This window comes from Lytechinus pictus, chromosome 14, assembly GCF_037042905.1.
Source record: "Lytechinus pictus isolate F3 Inbred chromosome 14, Lp3.0, whole genome shotgun sequence".
Classification (NCBI taxonomy): Eukaryota; Metazoa; Echinodermata; class Echinoidea; order Temnopleuroida; family Toxopneustidae; genus Lytechinus; species Lytechinus pictus.
The window spans coordinates 7678793-7702595 of NC_087258.1; the positions used below are offsets into that span (position 1 = coordinate 7678793).

At 36.9% G+C, this 23803-nt stretch overlaps 2 protein-coding genes across 3 annotated transcripts; one reads left to right on the forward strand and one right to left on the reverse strand.

Moving 5' to 3' along the window:
• Positions 1-1979: 1979 nt before the first annotated feature.
• On the forward strand, positions 1980-10038 carry LOC129276303 (echinolectin 1-like). Of its 2 annotated transcripts, none has more exons than XM_064109261.1 (6): positions 1980-2548; positions 3466-3657; positions 5780-5952; positions 6237-6427; positions 7095-7222; positions 8637-10038. In XM_064109261.1, exons 1-6 carry the CDS (start codon positions 2263-2265, stop codon positions 8849-8851), a joined length of 1185 nt encoding a protein of 394 aa, XP_063965331.1. In that variant the 5' UTR covers positions 1980-2262; the 3' UTR covers positions 8852-10038. The 2 variants fall into 2 exon arrangements, with proteins under 2 accessions (XP_063965331.1, XP_063965332.1); XM_064109262.1 differs by having other exon boundaries at positions 2031-2497.
• Positions 10039-10044: 6 nt separating this feature from the next.
• LOC129275961 (RNA polymerase II subunit A C-terminal domain phosphatase SSU72-like) lies at positions 10045-18650 on the reverse strand. Its single transcript, XM_064109263.1, has 5 exons — positions 18180-18650; positions 15992-16135; positions 13692-13831; positions 12914-13032; positions 10045-12140 (listed from the first exon to the last, which is right to left on the reverse strand). The coding sequence occupies exons 1-5, from the start codon at positions 18248-18250 to the stop codon at positions 12039-12041; spliced, it is 576 nt and encodes a 191-aa protein (XP_063965333.1). The 5' UTR covers positions 18251-18650; the 3' UTR covers positions 10045-12038.
• Positions 18651-23803: the final 5153 nt, after the last annotated feature.

Below are 23803 nucleotides of genomic sequence, written 5' to 3' on the forward strand. Positions count from 1 at the left end.
CCCTTTGCCCCCTCGTACGTAGCGCCGCCCCTGAAATCATAATGATGAGTCTTTTAATAAAAAAGATTCGTGGTTAGACCTGCACATTGTTCCACTTTCTTTCAAGGGTCATATCCATGATCCAAACCCATTCTCTTTAGACATATGTGCTCTTATTTGCGAATGATATCTTATATAGTCAGCTCAACATTTTTGAAGCTTTGTGCATCCCGTAATATCTAAATTATGTATTGTCACGTTTTTTGTGTTTGCTTGAATTTAGAAAATCTGATTGACATTACTTGAAAGAAAACGAAACCAGCATGGTCATGTTATCAAACCGTTTTAGACAATTCATTATTTCGTGGAAAATTTTCGAAAGTGAGGGCCAGGTACACTGGATTTAGCAACAATGTCTGAACGGTTTTACTGAAAAGGAATAGGCAAATATTGATTACTTTCAATCTGATATGAGCAGGGGCTGTTCCAACGGGGGTGGGGAAGAGACATGGTCGTGACAAAAGGCAAAAATTGTAAACAGTCAAGAATACGCTTAGAAAAAGAGGTTCAAGTCATGTAACCCTGGTGAGGAAAGATGACGTCACCATCAGGTTTCTTGCCTCACCTCCCAACAAAATACCTAATGGTGCCCACGTTTTACGTATTTTATACAATTTTTTTTCCCGAAATATCACGTCTTCTTGTCGGCTTGGATTTTTTCTGTGTGACTGGAGAGCACATTATACTTTTTTTCTCCCCCAACTTACCGGTCAAAGTGTAATTGACTCAAATTTGTGACAATGCATGCCGCTCTTTTTCTACTGCGAGTGCCCTTGACTACCTCATCCCCAATGGAATCAATTCAAACTGGAGCTTGTCATATTAAATCCCTTGGAATAGACATTGGAAGGGATGACTTTGATGTCGTACATCGGCGTAGTTCAAGGGTGGGGTAGAGACATAAAAATATATTTCTTTTCAGGGGCGGCGCAATATAGGGGTGGGGTGGTCAGGGGACGACCGCCCCTTTATGATTTTCAAGTATAGTGAGAGGGGATCGAGAAGAAAAAATATAAAGAAGAGGGATAAAAGTGAAAGGTAGACGAAAGAAAAGATTGAAAGCGATGTCGATCTGTGCTGTGCATGGAACCTTATAAGATACGATGATTATGTATTTTAAGCGTGCAAAAATGAAGTCGTGCACATTTGGGTCAACCCCCGGTTTATTTCCAATTCTTCTTATGCCAATTCGTCCAATTGCCAACTCGTCTACTATCATTTGGTCTACCATCAGTTCGTCCACTATCCACATGGTCTAATTACCAATTCGCACACTCACCATTTCGTCTGATAACCAGTTGATCCATTTAGTCCGTGTACCATTTGGTCTAATTTGACTCAGTGTCTGTTGTACAAAATAAATTAAATGAATATTAGACCAAGTGGTTATGAGACGAAATGGTGATAAGACGAAGTGATGCATGATTGGACCAAATGGTTATTGGACCAAATGGTTGTTAGACGAAATGTTGATGGACGAAATGGCATTAGACTACATGAAAGGAGACCATGTGGTGAGTGGACGAGTTGGCAGTAGACGAATTGGCAATTTACCCCCCCCCCCCCACTATAATTTCCTGGTGCCGCGACTGATTCTGCTCAAAATTACTTTGGCATCATTGATGAAAGTCATGTTGGTATCGAAATTGATATAAAATACTTTAATTTTCATATTATAGTGTTAACTTGTAAACGCCCCTGTCGTATACCGATATAAAATCGGGTTGAGGGGGGAGGGTAGTACATTTTTTAAACAACAAATGGTCACTGCAATATCCGGAAGCAATTTCAACTTGAAAAATTATCCAAATTACGTGAGGGGGCACTTTGCCCTCCCCCCCCCCCCTATGACCAGATATGCTAAGTGCCCTGCCCCCTTTTTCGGAAAAGTGAAACGACTGGCTATACGCGGTTAAGAAATGTTTCAGACCCAACCGCTCGTTTTCATGGAAAGTGAAACCACTCATATGTTGTGCATCTCCACCCCTCTCCACAAAGGACAGGAGTACAGTGTACAACAAAGCGTTTTCATTGTATTACCATCTTGATCTAACTCCCTGAACGTATTCCTAAGTTTCGTTGATAGTTTCATCTTCATAAAGGCCCACTGCCATGAAATAAGTCAGATCAGACTCTGATTTTGACAGAACCAAGACTGCTTGAAGGGATTTCTGGAATACGGTGTTCATGTTTCCTCATTGATCGACCAGGAATTCATTGACGATGAGTACACATGGGAAGACGATGAAGGCATTCCTCGTTCTCCTGCTCACGACCATGGTCATCGACCTCCCCGACTGTGTGGACGCTAAGGGTGTGCGATCACCAACTCCCACTGACGAATTTTTGGCAAGTTTCTTCGAGCCCAGCTCCTCGGCCTCGGAGGCGAACGATGGAGAGGACGGCGGTGCATCAACGACTACGGCTACGATGGCGACAACGACAGCGTCTAGTAGTGGTATGAAGGGTCGGGATGGCGTTGTTGATCTTGTCGACCAATTAGCTGAAGGTGATGTTGGCTATTATATTTGTAACTTCGAATTAGTGCTGAAATTCAATCAGAGTACTAAAAACGATTGAGCATGGATGGAAAGTTATATAGAAAGATTCGAAGTCAAGGATAAAGAGAGGGGGGTGCAAATACAGACAGAGAGTGTAAGTTGCTTAAGAATGTGCGTTTCGGGGGTATTTCTAGTAGAGCATTGACACACGAATAATGATAATTATTTTGGAAAGAAAAAAAATCGAAAATGGGGTAAATATTGAATGATCAGCAAAGGCTGGTTAAAAGTGAAAGAAAAAAAAATCATGAACGTGATAGATGTGCTCGATACCAATAATAATTGAATTCATTGCAGTAATATACCAATTATGTACTTTCACTGTCATGATTTATTAAAAAGATTTCTTATGAATATCGCACCGGTATGTAGGCCTACTGTAATTTGTATTTGGCCTTTATTGTATTTTTGGCCCCTTTTGAATTTGAATTCAGCACACGTTGATATTATCCTCTTCCACACGGGAATATTTTATGAAATGACTTCTTGGGCGTTTTATCCGACAAGTCCCATTTTATCCTACAGTTACCATAGTAACAATGATTCATCAAAATCAAGGGAAAATGTCAGATCTAAAAACCTGTCAGACAAATATGTAGAAAAAGTACTCCCGAAGTAAACACATCAAAATATCTAAGGATGATACTTATGAAAATAGATACATTTTCATCAATCTCTATCTTACACAGAAAATGATATTAAAATGACGGCAGTAAATATGTGATAATGAACATGATATCATAGCCCTTTAAAAAGTGATTTGTCCCAGTTATGGGCGTCTCTGCATGGACATTTCACCAAAAAGGGTACTAGTAGATGAACATTTTTGTAGGATTATCTTTGATTTTTTTTAATTCTCCCACAGAAATTGTGGACTCAGTCAAAGTTGACGAGATGCAGGAGAAGATGACAAGATTAGAGTCTAGGGTTTCTGATCTTGAGCGATCGACTAACAAACTCAAGAAGCTAGCCCTGGCGGCAATGAGCGTAGCTCTTGCTGATGATGGCGAGACGTGTTCGGAGGCAGAAGCACTAGGTGTCCACAACTTGATGAAAGGTATTTATTATTTTATTTATTTCCGGTATTAACCTATTAAATACTAAATTTAGATATTCCCATTGACTTTGAAGGGGCAATGTTTGGTTCCAGTAGTAAATGGGCTAAATAATCAGGGTAGCCCCTGTCACAACCGATATCTCACACCAACGCATAATGTCGCAGTCAACGCATATTGTCGTTACTTTTCTAACGCATAACGTCACATGTCGCAACGCATACTGTCGCAGCGAAAATTTCTAATGCATGTCACACGTCACAACGCATAATGTCACAGCGGTATTTGCTCCAGGACTCGATAAGATAATATTATAAAACATGTTTCACGCAGTATTTTGTTCAAGTTCATTCATCCGAACGTTTTTTAGAGTGTGTGTAAGGGTGTGTTGGAATGCATGGTTGTGTGTGTTTAGGGCAGGAGTTTTATATATATATATATATATATATATATATATATAAATATCCACACACCCTCACCCCCACACACACACGCACACACCCATATATATATATATATATATATATATATATATGCATATATATATATTTATATATGTGTGTGTGTGGTGAGGGTGAGGATGATGTGTGAGTGTGTGTGTGGATATATAATTACTTCAACATATTTCACCATTTCACTACATTTCTTTCACAATATACTTTGTTTAACTGTTTTTTTTTTTTTTTTACAATTGAGAAAAAGTGAGTATACACCCTGTAGGTTCACTCCTCGTGTGGGACGGCCGATTGTACCTTATATCATTCTCTTTTCCAGGCTTTCAATTGTGAAATATTGGTTTGTAATGGCAATATAATTAATTTTCTCAACCCGGACCTAATGATGATGTATTATGTGTATTTTAACGAAATTTCTCCATTCTAATCTAATCTCTGACGTACGCGAGTGTTGATTCCACGGGCGTAAATCCAGGGGATTGGGGGATATATGTTCATTCATTTTTCGGAGAAGGGAATGGCCTGTGTAATCATCCCCAAAAAAATTACCGTCGAACATCACAATAAATTATGATAAATTATAATGATTAATAATAATTATAATAAAAACAATAATATTGATATCAGATGATAATAATGATGATAATAATAATTATGAAAGTAGAATTTCAATTGATCCAGCGGGACCGAAGGGTCCGCCCCTTTCCCCTTATTGGCGACACAAAGAAGATAAAGGGGGAGTAAAGGGGGAAAGGAGGTGAGAAGAAAAAAAAAGAGTTAAACTAAGAGGGAGAAGGCAAGTGAATAAAACATGGTGAGGGAAAGACGTGGAAAATGAAAATTCTTCCATGTATCATATAAAGATTTTCGGCTCGACTCTGCGCTTGTATAATTTAATTAGGAAGATATCCATCATTTTCATGATTACTAAACGAGCTCAGAATGCCCCGTTTGTTTCTAGGTCAAATTCTTGGTCTAGATTTGTAAAAAAAAAAACAGTTCTCGCTTTACGCCCGTATTGTTTGTTGAGTAACTTTGAAATCTGCAGTTTCAAATCGGAATTTTCAGCCCGCGCTTTACGTTTGCATAGTTCATTTAAGAAGAAAATCGTTCTTTTCAATGTTACAAAATATAAATAAGTGTTCTTTTTGTAAAAAAAAATCAGATTAATCATCTTGTTTGTAAGAATAAAGCCAATAAATCACTAATGGGATTACCCCTTCAGAGAAACCAACAAAAACAACTCTTTGCGGCCGATTTGGTTAAAATTTGTGGATAAAAACGTTTTTCCACCCTACCCCTATTGTCGAAAACTGGATCTGCCCCTGACAGTATTGCTACTACTACTACTTCTACTACACTAATATCACTACTACTACTACTACTACTACTACTACTACTACTACTACTACTACTACTACTACTACTACTACTACTACTACTGCTACTACTACTACTACTACTACTACTACTACTACTACTACTACTACTACTACTACTACTACTACTACTACTACTACTACAACTACTATTAGTAATGGTGATTAGCCCATTGGCAATTAGTAAATGGCAATTGGCTACCCTGATTGCGAAATGATCTGGGATACGATTTACACCGATATTGCACAAAAAGTAACATCTATAAATATTATTTTGTGGTTCGATAAAGGATTCCCAGCTATGACATTTAGTCCATCCCAGTCGTCACCGACCACCAGTCTCCATCAATATTGCGATGATCTAGGTACGTCCATGAAGCCAGCGGTCTCCTGCAACCAGCTCAAACTGACTTGTAACAAACCATCCGGACACTACTACTTGGAAAACGGATATTTCACAGAGGTACGAGAAACTTTTACAATGATTTTTAAAAATTTGCAATGTTATAGGAAGATATGGAAAGTTCAAGAAAATTGCTGAAGGCTCCACAAGGATGTTGCGTATAACTTCCAGACCTTGCGAATTTCTGCAACTTATCCAACTTGATGAAAACATTGACAGTGTTGAAGGAGTTATGGAAAGTTCTTGCTTCGGATGCAGTACTTTCAGCAGCATATTAATGTCATCCGTGAATATCAAAATAAAAAAGTTAACGCTTTGTAATATACTATGTTCAATTTCGACAGGTTTTCTGTGAGATGGAATTGTTTGGGGGCGGATGGGCCAGGTATGGTAAGGCGGGTAAACAGAACGTATGGAACTTCATCGACGAAGACCTAATTGAAGTACGACTACAGGTTATGGAGCCATCAGACATAAAGGAAATGATAGATATGAAGTATAATACATTCAAGATCCACACAGATGTCACATTCAGGTAATGGAAGAAGGAATGGAGAGAGAGAGAGGGGGGGGGGTAGATAGGGGCGGGGGTATGCAGATTTGAAGGAAATTATACTACTGGAAGCACTTTGCTTATCCCCATATTTGGTTTGAAAAGCATTCTCTCGTAAACGGTTTGATTCGGGATTTTCCCCAATATGGGCCACATTATTCTCTGCCATTTATTTGAAAGTACCCGGGACACCATGCACCCCCAAAGGGTTTTTACTCCAAATTTGATTATTCCTCTGAAATCTTTTTTCGTTCATAAAAGTTATAAGTGGGGGTTAGAACCCTTCTACCCGATAACTTCCACGGAATCATTCTGGTTATCATTCAAGTAATATTTATGCGACGGGGCGTAGTTGATGACCTCCTCCACCCCCAGGACAATGTTTTTTCTCAATTAAAAAACTACAACATTGCTCTCAAGAAAACAAGTGAACACTTAGTCGGAGAGGGGCATTTTTAACATATGTTGGAAGCTGGGAGTGGACGTGGCCCTGTGCTGCTGTGCCCTTTGATCTGTCACTACTCACGTTGGTCTATATAATTAGTCGATTTCCTCCCCTTACCATTTTCGGATTGGGCCGGTCAGTTGGATCTTTCAACATTATCTTTTCTTATTGAAGCTCTATATATTTCACATATTTCTCATGAAGCGTTCAAGCGGATGACAGCACGAACCCATCCCGTATCCACGCCCGAATCCTTCCTTGGTTTAACCGTGCCCCTTTCTACATCGATGGATTCGGAGAGAACTTCACCAGGCTTGAATTCCTACCAGGAGGTGGGTTGTATATTAGAGGGTTCCATGATATTTGCTCCGGCGACAATTGCTCCGCTGTAAATTTCACACACTAACGAAATTACCAAATTCAACCCCCGGGATTTAACCCTTGATGTGTACTCTACCCTATCATAACCCCCGGGCATAAACTAGTCTGCAGGCACAGACCCTGATTGAAACTTTGATCAACAAGTGAGTCTCCACGCAAAGACTAGCACATACAAAACTTGCTGTGTCAATACCTGAGCGAGAGGGCCTTCAGTACACAAGGCATGAGTAGGCTGCAATTCAGACCCTTTACTCGAGTGAAGGGTTTGCCCAGCAGACTAGGCATAAACCCCGGTCATAAATCTAATATAAAACCCTATTGCAACCCTAACCCTATATCTTATACCAACTAAACCCGGAACAATTGTCGCCGGAGCGAATGTCGTGTCACCGAATAGGGCCTACAGATTGCATTTATAATTGTCAAGAAAGGAAAGCCAGTAAAATAAGGAAGAAGGGAAGAAGAACAGGATGGTTAGATATCGAGAAGGGCAAAGGTGTGGGTGAAGAAAATGAAGGATAGCAATAGAGGAAGAGGGGCGGAAAGGGACAGAGAGAAAGAAAAAAAAAGAGGTAGAGAGAGTAAACATTTGCAGGGAGGAGAGAGAGAGATAGTGTGTGTGAAACATATCAAAATGGTGCCGTGGCCGAGTGGTCTAAGGCGCCTGGCTATACATATAACGTCCGGGGTTCGATCCCCGGCCGCGGCACCTATGCCCGTGGGCAAAGCATTTAATGTACAATGCTCTTTTAGCTTGCTTTCAAATAAATGGAAATGCTATATGCATTATTGGTATTAACTTGGTGTGCACTTGTTAAAAATATATATATATCGAGGCTATGGGTACTTGTATAGGGGCGGATAAGAGAAGGGGGTAAAATGAAACTTGCCACGAGGCCCAACTTAATTATCATTCTTATTTCATTATAAATTATCTTCAAATTTTTTACAATTTCTCTTCTCTGGTGGGGAACCAAATATAATTTTGTTTTATTTGATGGCCTTTGACTTGCTTGGAAGTAAATGTCAGGTACATCACTGGGTCTCCACGGTCAACCTTTGATCTGTCTTTGGCAGTGGCGTACCTAGGATTTTCCACAGGGGGGGGGGCAAATTCATCCGCCAAAAAATTTGACAAGCAAAAAAAAAAAAAAAGGTCTTCAACCACAAATAAAGGATATCGTCCGCAAAAAAAAGAAAAAGAAAAAAAAAGAGTCTTGGGGGGGGGGGGGCAGTCTGCCCCCTCTGCCCCCCCCCCCCCACCGTAGGTACGCTAGTGGTCTTTGGGGTAAAATATTTCCCATAGATCAAATAACATGTTTTGCTTATCGATTTGAATATCTTTCTCTTTTATTTTTTTCCAAGGTAATCGGATAACCTGTCGTAACACTGCTGGCACATCGCACAAGTGTGGATGGGGTGAAGTTCCAAAACCCAATGAGGCATCGGAACAGGTCTTGATCGAGTCCGTCTACTTTGGTCCAAGATCAACATCCAACGGTGCCATGACGTATATGGGGTCCTGGCAGTCCAACAAATACACTTGGAATGGGTCCTATTACTACGTCTATGCAAAATAGTTTGCTGAATACAATTAAAAAAAAGCACAACCATGACAGTTTTGTTTTTTTTTTTTGAAAATTGTATTTCCTCTCTACTGTATTCATCACAGAGTTCATCATGTAGTTCAGATGCGGCGCAATGGTATTTTAATGAGGCTGATCATTGAATAAAATGTCACTTTTATAGTTACATTAGTTACCCAGCAAATTTGTTACAAAACTCACGTTCGTTACTTTCTTTCATTTCTGTACTTTTTTCATAGGAGGTGCAGCCACCCCCTTCCCCAAAGTGGCATCTCTCATGTTTGTAGCACGAATAAAATTGTCCCCCATATTTCATTCTTATAATGACTCTTTTGAAACTTTTTAAAAATTATTCTTAAGAATGTACTATATCTGTTTTCTTCATCTTTCTCCCGATCATCCCATTTCCCTCCTTTTTCTTTTCTCATGCTATCTAACTTCCTGTTATTAAATTTTGTTAATCAATTCAATTTCTTTCTCTCTCTCTCTCTTTTATTTCATATTCATGTGTCTATTATCATCCATTTTCACATACCAACACTTTTTACTTGATTATAACCTTTGATTGTAACCTTTTTCTTCCTATCATGTCCCATCTCTTCCTCATCTTTGCATTCTTCAATTTTGGATATCTTTTAAAAAAATCAATAATTCCATTATAGTCTCTCTCTCCCTCTAATCACCACTGTCTTTCCACATCCCATCCTTTCATCCTGCTTTTCCTATACCCCTACTTTTCCCCACTACAACCTCCACTTTCCAGAGTATGAATTAAACAGATCTGGGCCCTGTCTTACAAAGACTTACGATTGATCCGATCAAACACAACTATGGACGGCCAACAATGTCAACATCTAAAATGCAAACTTGTTCAAAATTTTTCTAGATATGATGTACATTCATACATTCATTGTTCTCTTGAAAATTCAGTGTGATTCTCTTTGTTTACTTAGAAGATTGTGCAAAGTTCTTGTAGAAAAATTTATGCTATGGATTGATTTCCATACAGTTGAGACTGATTGGATCAATCGTAACTCTTTGTGAGACGGGGCCCTGTAAAATATTTTAAAATATATGTTTCATTATTTTTGTTTCAGTATTTACTTGTTATGCAAATTAATTGCCATTACCTTGATGTACTAGATACGAAATTCAAACAGAATAAATGCTGAATTAAAAGATTTGCATATTTGTTTTGGCATGATTTATTACAAAGAGCAAAATACAGAAGTATATTCATATACCTTGGCCTATAATGTGTAAATACAAAAGAAGAAAAATTTAGGTACAGAATTTTAAGAGTAGATTCATCAAAGTCTGCACTCCAGTGATAGCCATGAATATCATATGCCTCACTTGTATATTGATTGGTTAATAATTCATAAAATTACAATCAAATTCATGAAAAGCAGCATGTACATGAGAAAAATATCCCTGAAAAGGACCATAAAATTTATGGTCCTTTTCTGGGATATGAAACAAATGCTGCAAGATAGCACTGGACAGAAACAGATGGAAAACCATGACATCCAACCTCTTTAAAGAGAAGGAACAGTGGTAAGGTAAGGTTTCTATGTATACGGCTGTGTAAGAAAACAATGATTATTCATGAAGCCCATTATTCATTAAACAAGGGGTTGCTGCAGATAAGAGAATGAATTGTTGTCATTCTGAACAGTCCGACTGCCAAAAAATTACTTTTTTTCATGATTTTCAAAGAGAACATCAGTTATGGCTTATTAACAATATGCTATTTGCTTGTGAAGTACAAAGAAATATTTTGTTTCAAATAGAGTATTCTTGATCAAGGAATCATAATTCATACAGAACAAGTACTAACTTGGCCTTCCCATGTCAAATAATTATCACAAAAGATTACACTATCATTGTTACCATAAACAGTCCCACAAAGCTTTCAGAATGTTTAAGGCTATTTTGGAAGGTTTAGTAAGTGTGGGATTGAACTTAATTTTTGATACCATGATAGTACAATATCTAATGAATGGAGTGAGATCATTTAAGACCAAGACTGAGGTTATAGATATCCAACATTCTCGTTCCAATATCTAAAAAAAAGGCATCTTCTGACACTTCATGAGTGGCCTCTGACGGAAGAAAACCAATGCTTTATCGCCATCTCCACAGGGAAGTCCATTCCTGTACGGGATCTAATTTTGGGGGGCATGGCTTCTGACTGAAGAATTAAGAAAACCAAGGTGTTATCACCAGTTCCTGAGGGAAGTCATTCCTGAAAGGGATTAGTTCTTTTAACCCATTGCCTACTGGAACCGACTGATTCCTGTACAAAGTCTATTTGAAAATTAAGAATACAGTTGCCAACGGGTTAAAAGTGTCCTACGACTGTAGAAAACCAAGGTTTTCTCACCATTTCCTGACTAGACAGTCCATTCCTGTAAGGGATCTAGTTCTTTGCGGCATGGCCTTTGACGAAAGGCTGAAGAAAACCATGGCAATATTGCTGGGTTCTAGAGGACAGACCAATCCTCCACGGGATTCAGTTTTTGAGTGGCCGCTGACTGAAGTAAACAAGGTATTATCAATAGCTAACGACTGGGCACTCCATTACCGTAACAATAATAATAATAGCTGGATTTATATAGCACTTTTTGCCTGAGTATACAAAGCGCTTGCTATTATTTCTTCGGTCTTAGCTCAAGCTCCCATCATCGGCTCTCAGTGCATTCAAGGAAATAATCCTGCCGGGTACCCATTTACATCACCTGGGTCGAGTGCAGCACAGTGCGGTTACATTTTTTGCTGACGGAAAACACAACATGGCTAGGATTCGAACCCAAGACCCTGTTTGAAAGGCGAGTTTCAGAACCACAAGACCAAGACATGCCTACATAACGAAGTTACTGCTTTGAAAAATGGCCCCTGACTCAAGGCTGAAGAAAACCAAGTATTCTCATCAGTTCTTGATGGTAGTTCATTCCTGCAAGGGATTTAGTCCAAGTGTCGGCTGACTGAAGAATGAAGAAATCCCAAGATTCATCACCATGCTCCTGAGGGCAGTCCTTTCCCGTAATTACTTCTTTGAGGAATGCCCTCTGAAGACTGAAAAAACAAGGTCTTATCAGCAGTTCCTAATTGGGCAGTCTATTCCAGTAAGTTATTCAGTTCTTTGTGGCACCTGACTGAAGACTGAATTAAACCAGTGTCAGTAGAAACACAGCGTATGTAAAACACTGATGTTGAGTTCATCTTCAAATGTCTGGATTAGTTCATCTATTTCCTTGTCAAGATCTCGTAGCCCCTGAAGCTGATGGGAAATAAATGGAAGGAAGTAGGAAAAAGATTAATTATTTAACGTCAATCAGACTGAGTTTTTAACAAAAAAAATTTAGCTAAGCTATACACAAGGGTAAGAAAGAAAGAAAGAACGAGAAAGATTGATAGGGGGCGGCTACATGGACTAATACAGCTAATGTTCATAATGCTCATTAACAATCAACAACAGAAAAAAAGAAATATCACTGAAGGTGATTAATACCCCACCCAATGTCATTACCATGGCAACACAGTTTACAACATATATAGAAAATGGGTCTTGCATTTTTTTTTCACCCCAAGACCAATAGTTTTGCCAAATTTCATGAGAAGTGTTAAAAACCTGAGGAAGTAATTCTATCTGGAATGAGTTTTCCTTGGGGTTTTGGCCATGATATGCTGTTACCATGGTAATATTTTTTCTGGCACTTTAAAAAAATGTGTCTTGCACACCTTTACCTCAAGACCTATGTGTAGGTGCCAAATACCATGAGAATATGTCATAAAATGAAGAAGGAATGAAATGGAACTTCTATCACCTGACACATGAATGAGCTACCTATATTCGATTTCACAAATCCTTTTAAAAAATCTATAACTCCTTTAATCTTCTGAGGGAATTTTGCTAAATATTGATTAACAGGTTTCGTTTGTTTTTTCTGAATTACTTTATACTAACTTTACACCAGGGTGAACTTCTCCTTTAATTCTACAAAGGATTCTTTTTACTGATTTATTTTCTTTTCATTCTAAGGTAAGCCTTACCTTTATGCACAAGTTGCTCATTCTAAATGCTCCTATAGTGGCCTCCTCGTGGTTATCTTGAATGTCAATGTTGATGATGTGAACTGGCATCTGGGTGTCTTCCTCCTTGCATTCAAAATCTGTTAAAGGGTAAAAAGTCAAAGGTCACATGGGAAGGCATGAAGGGAATGGGGAGTGTTCTGTGGTCATCTTGAAAGCCAATACCATAATTAATATAATCTATTAGAATAGATACATGAAAGACAGATCATGAAACATTAAAGATAATTTAGAAAATATTATGTCAATGCAATTGACAATAGCTGAATAGACTTTAGGAGAGTCCAAGGACTTATCCACCAATCCCTAGTACCCCTACAGCACATAAGATTTAGATTTTTACATTTACATCTACTCATTTTTCTGTAAAAAAAAATACATTCAAAGTAACAATACATAGTGAAAATATCTTAAACATTTCAAGATCATTCATAAAAGAACATAAAAAAAATAGTTGGATAAACAGGAAATGAGGTGAACTACAATGATTTTGGCTTTAAGTGAATGAAACAGAAACAGAGGGATTGGCCAAGAAAAGCCATGCTTGTATGAAAGGCAAGCCCCTGTAAAATTGTTTTTTATATATATATCAAATTAAATGGAGAGGGACAGAAGACTAGCTTCAAACAAACACTCTACAAAATATCATAATACTCTTTCAAATTGACATTACAAAATTAAAAACACTTTGAATTTTCCCCCCAAGTTTCCCCTTATCTACACCCTAGCTTTTACATACCTTCCAACACTTGATCATAAACTCTTTCTTCTGCAGTGAGAACGACATCAAACTTCTCTTTGGTGCTCTGAAATCTCTCTGGCTTTGGCTTTATCCTTCTGTTCCTATCTAACATATGTAGAATACCATTCTGTGTATATCTAGTTAGAAGTTAATTAAGGACTTTCAAACAAAGAATATGAGTAAGAATACAAGTTTCATGTGTTAATGACAAAATGATGATATGCGCTGGTGAGAAATGAATGTTTCTAAAGACAAATTGACGAATTCTATGGTATAAACTATGAATGAATATGAAAGCATTTTTGATGTGTTTCCAGGTCTTAAATTTCAAAATTGTTAAGGCAAGGAAACTGCTGATGAAGCCGCAATTAGAGCCAAATTCAGGTTGATAACATTTGAATTTAATATCCTCTGGAAAAAGCACGTACCAAATCCAGCTATCATTATCATTTGAGAAACAGAAAACTTAAAGGACAAGTTCATTCCAACAAAAAGTTGATTTGAATAAAAAGAGAAAAATCCAACAAGCATAATGCTGAAAATTTCATAACAAGTGGAATGCCTCTGGCCGTCTCACCTGCATCACGCGATTCAATATAGCAGCAGTGCTGATTTTGAAAACTACTATAACTCGCACAAGATGTTCAGTGATACTTGGTTACTCTTATTTCCACGTTTTATGAACTAGACCAATACACTTATAGAGATATGATGGCAATTCAACAAATACCCCCAACGTGGCCAAAGTTCTTTGACCTTACATGACCTTTGACCTTGATCATGTGACCTGAAACTCGCACAGGATGTTCAGTGATACTTGATTACTATTATGTCCAAGTTTTATGAACTAGACCAACACACTTTCAAATTTATGGCTGTAATTCAACAAATACCCCAATTTGACCAAAGTTCATTGACCCTAAATGACCTTTGACCTTGATCATGTGACCTGAAACTTGCACAGGATGTTCAGTAATACTTGATTACTATTATGTCCAAGTTTCATGAATCAGATCCATAAACTTTCAAAGTTATGATGGTAATTCAACAAATACCCCAATTCGGCCAAAGTTCATTGACCCTAAATGACCTTTGACCTTGGTCATGTGACGTGAAACTCATGCAGGATGTTCAGTGATACTTGATTAACCTTATGTATAAGTTTCATGAACTAGGTCCATATATTTTCTAAGTTATGATGACATTTCAAAAACTTAACCTTAGGTTAAGATTTTGATGTTGATTCCCCCAACATGGTCTAAGTTCATTGACCCTAAATGACCTTTGACCTTGGTCATGTGACATGAAACTCAGGCAGGATGTTCAGTAATACTTGATTAACCTTATGGCCAAGTTTCATGAACTAGGTCCATATACTTTCTAAGTTATGCTGTCATTTCAAAAACTTAACCTCAGGTTAAGATTTGGTGTTGACGCCGCCGCCGCCGCCGTCGCCGTCGCCGCCGCCGTCGGAAAAGCGGCGCCTATAGTCTCACTCTGCTATGCAGGTGAGACAAAAATCGGATGTAGAATAAGAAAGTTATGACATTTTAAAGTTTCGCTTAATTTCACAAAACAGTTATATGCACATCCTGATGGGAATGCAAATGAAGATACCGATGACGTCATCCACTAACTATTTCTTTTGTATTTTATTATATGAAATAGGCCATATTCTATTTTTCTCCTTATTGTCAAGTGAAACGACGATTAATTCTTCTCTGAAAAAGTGGAATGAGCATTGTTTAATACTATATTATTCAGTCAAGTTGGTCCTTATTGTCAAATCTATAAAAATGAAATATTGTATAATTCAAACAGTAAAAACAAAAGAAATAGTGAGGGACATCATCGACTGTCTCATTTGAATTGTGCATATCACTATTTTGTGCCAAAATAAGCAAAACTTTACAATGTCATAACTTTCTTATTTTACATCAGATTTTGATGAAATTTTCAGCGTTTTACTACTTTGATTTTTCTCTATTTATTCAAATCAACATTTTTCTTTAATATCAATTAAAGTACTAAATATATTCATAAAAAATAAAAGTAACTAGAAGGGCATAGTGGCTCAGTGGTACAGCACCTAATGAACGAAGAGCCATACCAAAGACATACATGTAATAATGGGACCTTCTGTCTTCAAGCTATTTGCTCAGCATTTGTGATTGAAGAAGGATAACGCTCGACCAACCAATAGACCAAAATTTCAACTGAAGTTGGTACCCTAGGTAATATAGCATCAAAATATTGTTACCATTATCATCATAAATTATTCTATTCATTAAGGATACAAATCACGGTCCTTGCGTTTCAGATCCTGATACATCTCCTCGTATGTCGTCTTGAAGTCATATATGTTGGGCTTGTCTGCAGCCGGACCAGGCAGCTTCACCGTGGCACCGGTTCCATACGACTTCACATTGAAGCCTTTCTTGCTGCAAAGAAGTAAAAAATAGTTAAAAATGGCATTGGGAAACATACAGAAATGGCATATCACATCAGGACATTTCCTAAAATGTACTATGGTGTGAAAATGTACTGCGGAGAAGGCCTGCAATGACACTCAACACCCTTGTTACAAATACAATGCAAAGTATTTTTTTCTTTTTGAGCAAAAATTTACACAGTAATTCAAAACAAGGATAAATGGAAATATTGTTCTATTATCGACTAATTCTATTACTACATTATTGGTCAAAATTGGAAAAAAAAAGTAGATCTAATTAAGTCTTAAATGAAGAGTACACCCTAACAATAAGTTGGTTTTAATATAAGGAAAATTTGAGGAAAAATGTATCAGTAGGTTTAATGAAAGCCCAATCAAGTAAGAGTGGTTGTGATTTTTTTAATTTTAAAGTCATATGCGAGTAGAAATATAATTTCCTTAACTTCTAATGAAATTTGATGAGTGAAAACATATTTCTTATAGAAGGGGTAATATTGATGTGTCTGATATATATCCGCCGCAAAAATAAAATCACTTTCAAATTTGAAGAAAATAACATTTTAAAATTATTCAATTTTTCAATTCTATTCAATTCAAATTTATTTCCACATCTGATTAAAAACACAAGTACAAATTCATATGCAGATAGATATATACAATAAAAAACATTAAAATGAAACATATTCAGTTCGGAATCATAATGTGGTGGGAATTAACAAAGGCCAAAGGCCTATCAGGGTTATTCCCAAAGGTAATAAAATTTACATAAAATGTTTCTTAAATATATACCAAAATATAACACAAAACAATAGAAAAAGAAATAGACACACATGGAATTCAGAAATATAAGTGTAAATGAAATAACAAGAGACAACCAAACATCCGGAACCTCCCACCAAGGCAATATTTTGTTAACTTTATTCTAGGATTCATTTTCAACTAGGTATTTTTTTAGTTTTCTTTAAAACATATTCAAAGTAGGGCATATTTTGATTTCTTGTGGTAATTTGTTCCAAAACTTAGGTCCTGCATAAGAAATGGTAGTTCTTGAGAAATTATAATTTAGCGTTGGTAGATGGAAAAGATTTGATTATGAATCTATATCACATGAGTGTCATGACATACATGTATGGAGGAGCTGCTTGTCTCAAATCAAAACTTTAACCGAAAACTTCATAAATCCTTCACAGATGTTCATCATACTGTTACCAATATTTTTCTCTAATTTTCCTGCATTAAATATTACGGTTATCATAACTAAAATGAACTTCCCCTTTACGATAAAAGCAAACACACACACAAAAGACAACACATCAACTTACAGTTACACTGATCAGCTTTTTGCTTTTCACTCAAGATCGATCTAGACAAATGACTGTGAATAGGAGAGGGTGACTCTGAGTGCTCTTAGTCTTAGCCCAAGCAGCAGCAAGGCCTGTCACTGTCAGAGACAGTTTTCTCCACTGGCACTGATCAATGGAAATCGCACAATGTATTTTTTTACCCCTATTGATCTAACTTTACTTGATGAGTTCCTTAGATCCTCTATAAGTCTGTAGTTAAAAACTGAATGAGTTTGACTTGTTCTCTTGAATTGAAAGATGAATTGAGTCTTGACCAAGTCTGAATTGATCATTAAAAAATACTATAGGCCTAGGCCTATACTATTACTAAATAGGTTAGGCCTACCCATAAATATGGCTATGCCTATGCTTGCCCTTGCCTTACTATAAAAAGTATAAACTTTATTCAAGTCCATAACCCAGGGAGCTATGCCACTGTAGCTAAGGCTGCAGAGCAAAGGCGCCCGACCTCCCTGGGGCTGAGTTATTAATATTAAATTAAACAAAATTAAGGCCCAACAATACGTTAGCCCGCGTTTAATTAGGCCATAGAGGGCCTAGACCATGGAAACAACGTAGATATGGATGAATGGGACCAGACCTGAGCCTGAGGTAGCACACACACACCGCACAAACAATTGCATATGCTCTAAATGTGATAAGCAACATGAATATAGGGTTGAATTGTACCTCAATATGGCATGGGCTTCCATACTCCTGTTTTGATTACTCGAGCACACAACTGCAATTTTTAGAGGCATTTTTCTGACCAGATTTACCGCTATTTATCTTGACAGATAAAGATCGAGAGAGACTGGGTGAGACCACTGTACTGGGTGATGCAGGTGAGACGAGTTGAGTCAAAAGTTTTTGGACAGATTCATTTTCTAAAAATGATGATTTGCCTGGCCTGGGACCTACTTTGAAGGTGCCAGACATCAGCAATTCATCAGTTGGAAGTGTAAAGTCCAAGTGGACAAATTCATATTAATAAAATACCTTATAGTTTCATCGAATCTAGTTCAAACTTTTTATCATTTTTGTTGTCCTTTCTTTGCCTCTATATCCCCCCTAGAATAAAAATGCATTAGACCAAAGCGAAGACCATAGTTGAGAAGACATCTTACTTCAACGTGCTTTCGTAGAACTTTCGAGCGGAGTGCGCGAATTCGCAGAAAAGAATATGCAATTTAGATTGACATAATAGTGGTCATGTTCTCCCACACTCCCCAACACAGAATAAACTTGATTGAAATTGCAAAGAAATTAAAAGTCAACATATCAACTGTGGTAGACCTACCGCAAATTTTTAGGCATTTGGGGTGTATTAGAAAAAAAAATCACCCTAAAATATAAATCTACAACATATACAGTGACTTAGGTTGCAATATAGGCTTCAAAAAATGGTTCAGGAAAGGTTAATTCTGCATCTCTTTTTTTTTTTTGGATAAACGGCGTATCATACACATTTGCGGAAATGCAGTGACGCAAGTGACTATTCTAAATTTCTACCCATATGCAGGCATATTGCTACATTTTAGGGCAAGTCCAAGAAAAGGTCACCCTAGAAGGCAAAATTTCATCTTTAATTTAAGAAGTTATCTTTGGTGGGGTAAGAAAGCCCAAATGTTGAATTTTAAAATTTCATAAAGAAAAATTTGATAATATACATATGTATGCTAATGTGGGGCACCTAATTTGCATAATTGGTAAAATGGGCGTTACGTATGGGACAATTATAAAAACTCATAGAAAATCAAACCAAAACTTGTAAGATTTAGTCATAGGTGGGACATGGACCCCATAACATCTTATTACTTTTTGGGGAAAAAAGTGGTGTCATCTAATTAAATATGCAAATTAGGTCTTGTCCAAGTAGGAAATTGTTATACCACAAAAAGTTTCAAAAATAAAGTTTACTTTTTAATCAAAACTTAATTAAAAAAATGTTACGTATGGGACAACATGTTACGTATGGGACATTTACACACAATGTCAATGGGGAGATTTGTGTACGAAGTGAATGGAGAAAAACCAATTTCAAGAGTGCTCTAAAAAGTGATTATTTACCTTTTCTTTAGTGTTTAAAGACTAATTTGTTATGAATACTGATTGATGAAAACAATCAAAGTGAAAAAACTGTGAAAATGGAACAATATGAAAAAAATAAAAACAATAGAAATACATAAGAAATTCATGAAACCATGAAAAACAAGAAAAAAAATTGTTGAAATGGCTAATTTTCTTTTCAGTCATATCAAATATGTCTCAATAGAACATTTTAAAAGAAAAAAAACTCTTGATATTTCCATATTTTTTATTATTTGGATTTTTGAAATTATGGGAAAATTATGTACGTTCTCTATGGGGACAAAATGTCCCATACGTAACTGTCCCATACGTAACATGTCATTAATTTGTTATATTAGAGTCTGTAATTAGAGGGTTTTGGCTTATGACATGAAACTTGCCATAGATATACTAGAGTGTACAGACTTCTATCACACTAAGTTACAAGCTGTCAAATGAAATACTTTCAGAGAATTCTCAACTTGAAAAAAGGTTATAAAAATTGTCTTTTTTTCTGCGTCCCATACGTAACGGCACATCTTTTCTCTCTAAAAGGTCAAGGTCAAGGCCATATGACACAATTTTTTGCATGATTATTCTTCTCCTAGATGTCTACCATCATGAGGGTATTCAATTTAATCAAAGTCATTTAACACTATTTTTCAGGTCATTAAAGCCTCTGAAATGTCCCATACGTAACGCGCGCGAATTCTTGGACTTGCCCTTTAAATAAGTATCATTTTCCATACTTATTCTAGAGATTACCACCCCCAAAAAGACATGTGTGTGTGTGTGTTTGAGTTTTGTCAGACGTGTATCAATCAGATATGATTATTTACGTCTGGGACCGACCTTTAACGTCACCATCCGAAAGACGTGACCGGGTCTCGAACCTCGAACCTCTGCATCAATTTGTAACTTCCCCACACAGCTTGGATTACAGGCGCACGCCAACGCCCAGTTTCCCTGGGTCTTCACTGAGTCTAATATTTCCATCAATTTAAGAAAGTTAATGGTCAAGTCCACCCAAGAAATTGTTGGTTTTAGTCAAAAGAAAAAAAAAATCACACAATCATATACTCTGAATAGGAAAGTTATGACATTTCGCTCATTTTTTTTCACAACTTGTACAGTTATATGCACAACTCAGTGATATTTAAATGAGACAGTCGATGATATCACTCACTATTTCTTTTGATTTTTATTGTAAGAATTATGCAATATTTGAATTTTACAGATTTGGCAACAAAGGTCAAACTTGGCTGAATGAAAAATGTCAAAAACAACCATTTCAGGGAGAAATAAAAGTTATCATATTTCATATAATAACACATAAATGAAATAATGAATGGGTGATGTTATCAGTCTCCTCATTTGCATACCGACCAGGATGTGAATGTAAATGTTTTGTGAAGTTAAGTGAAACTTTAAAATGTCATAACTTTCTTATTTTACAACCGACTCTGATGAAATTTTAATTCAGTGTTGTTTGTTTAATTTTTCTCTCTGTTAAATAAAAAGAATAAAAATAGTTTTTTTTGGGGTGGACTTTTCCTTTAATTAAGGTCAAGTCCATTCCCGGAATTGAATCAATAGAGAAAAATCAAACAAGCATATTTGGTAATTCGTCTCTTGCTAACTCATCCACTCGTGGTCTACCTTCATAGTATAATGCCATTACGTCCATCAACATCTCGTCTATAACCATTTGGTCCAACCGTCACTTCGTCTACCATCGTCCATAGGACCATTTTCTATCCATTTTATTTTCATTCATTTCGCTCAAACACACTTGTCCAATTAGACGAAATTGCATGGACTAATTAACTGGTTATTAGACGAAATCATTAGATTATGTGGATAGTTGCATGACGAACTGACTGTAGAAAATTGATAGTAGACGAGTTGGTATAATTGGACGAAAAGCATTGGACGATATGAAAATAAACAGAATATTTCATCAAAATCGGATGTAAAATCGAAAGTTATGACATAAATTTCGCCTATCATTCATTAATTGTTATGCCTTGTCTGATTTGTATTCTCATAAGTTTTCTGATATTGTTTCATAATTTTGTTTGTACTTGTGAAATATGTAAAATAAAGTCAAATCAAATCAAATCAAATCAAACCGCGTAGCCAGGATTTAATTTTGGAAGGGGCAGTAAGTGCACGCAAATCATGCCAACACTTACAGAGCGCGCGAAGCGCGCTCCCTAGGGGTGAAGTTTTAGATATCTCATCAAATTTCAATCAAAATAAGACGTCTCTTGCGTCCCTAATACCGTTATCAACACGAATTCAATTGACTTGCTGTGATTAAAAACAAAACCTGTTTTCAAAAGAAAAGATGAGCGCCTACAAAATGGGAATTTAGGAATTCAAAATAATTCCTCTTACCGCGCGAAGCGCGAAAGCTAAGACGTTTTATTAAAAAGAATGAGAACAAAAGTGATATAAAATATCTACCTTAGTCACATCAGATTTTATTGTAAAAACTTTAGCCACATTAAATTTCTTTAACTCGCAAAACAGACTGTAAAAAGCAATATACATGCAGGGATCTCTTCCCGCGAATGGCAAGTTCTGAATTGTATAAATTTCTAAACTTTAACCTGCTCTAATTTTGATATTTATTAGATAATACGAAGAAAAGTATAGCTCAAAATGTGAAAGGGATGATGAAAGCTAGAAGAGGGACTTTTCCTTTCCAATGCACGCGAAGCACGGATACTTCTGTGACTTATTTGGAAGAAAAAAAAATCATGTAATTTTGCTCAATATTAATTAAGCGCTTCCTTTTGTATGATTAAAAAACTTCAGTGATATTCCAAATTTTAAATCAATGGTGCAAAACCAAAACAGGATCGGAGATGGATGTGCAGCGATATGGAATAAAGTTTCATCGTATACCTACTTTTGCATATCTCATAGCACGGCACGAATCTAATGCTTTCCCCTTTGAGCAGAAGCTTTGCCAACAAATTGCCTGCTGAAAAACGGAAAAAAGCATTTGGAGACTCGGGGAGTGACGGTATAAAGGTTTACCCGCTCTGAACAGAAGAGCCGAAATTTTGTGGCAGTGCAATAAACAAAAATACTTTTCATACTGTCCATGTATACTTTATAATTACTGGCAAAAATGCGATTCCCATGGCCGTGGAAGGCGAAAAACTGAATAGAAAAAAGGTGTGGGAAACAAAGGGGAAAGGCAATCTGTACGCCACTGTGAGCAGGATTCTTTGCGGCAGGAGCTTGAGGAGTACAAAAACGAGGGGTGCAGTATGGCGCATGTGCTAAAAAGCTGCTTAACGAGCGAGCGGAGCGAGTGAGAAAAAAAATCACCTTTTCATGAGAATCTAACTTTGAGTTATTTTTTGACATAATATTCAGTGAATGATATCATATCCTACAGTGTTCCTTTGATTTTCTTTCCTCTTTTTTTTTTTTGTTCTTGGTTTTAGAACTTTTGGGGCCATGGTCCAATCCTTCCATACTCATATACACAGTGCTATGCGGTTGGGGTCCGGGGGGGGGGGGAGCCCCCGGAACTTCTTGATATCAAATCCATGATTTAAACCTCGCAGATTGCCGCTATATTTAATCATATCGTGGGTAGATACAGAATATAGCTTTTACACAACACATTTATTCAACCCAGTTGCGTAATGAACCAAATATTTTGAGCAGGCAAAACATAGCAATGTGGGAAAATTTGTAAAAAGTCGCCAGCAAGCAAAGCGAGCTGTAAATAAAAAAATGCCTATTGAAATTAAATTCTAATTATGTGATAGATTTTTCCATTATATTCAGCAAATAACACATCTCATTATTTCCATTCATTTCTTTTAACGTTGTCTCCTATAATTTCTTTTATTTCCTCTTGGGTGTGGAACCAAGACACCCCCATCCCACCCCCCGCCTGTACGCCAGTGATTGAACGTAAAGCTTAATGTAGGAAGGGACCCTACAGGGGGCGTTATAGAGCCATTTGAAGGTTATAAATGAAGAGCCCCTACTGCGTGGGGTCTGGGGCAAAGCCCCGATAGCTTATTTGCATAAAATTTAGCAAGCTTATAGCACAATGTTGTATGCTGTCCATTTTTCTTCCCGCTTTTTATTTTCAATCCTCGGCAGCCCGGTCGTGTTATGAAGTTGTTCTTGTCCCTTTTCTTTGTTTTCCAAATTAGCTTTTGACTAATTCCATTCTACCTTCGTTTCTCGCTATTGTTTGCCACTTTGTC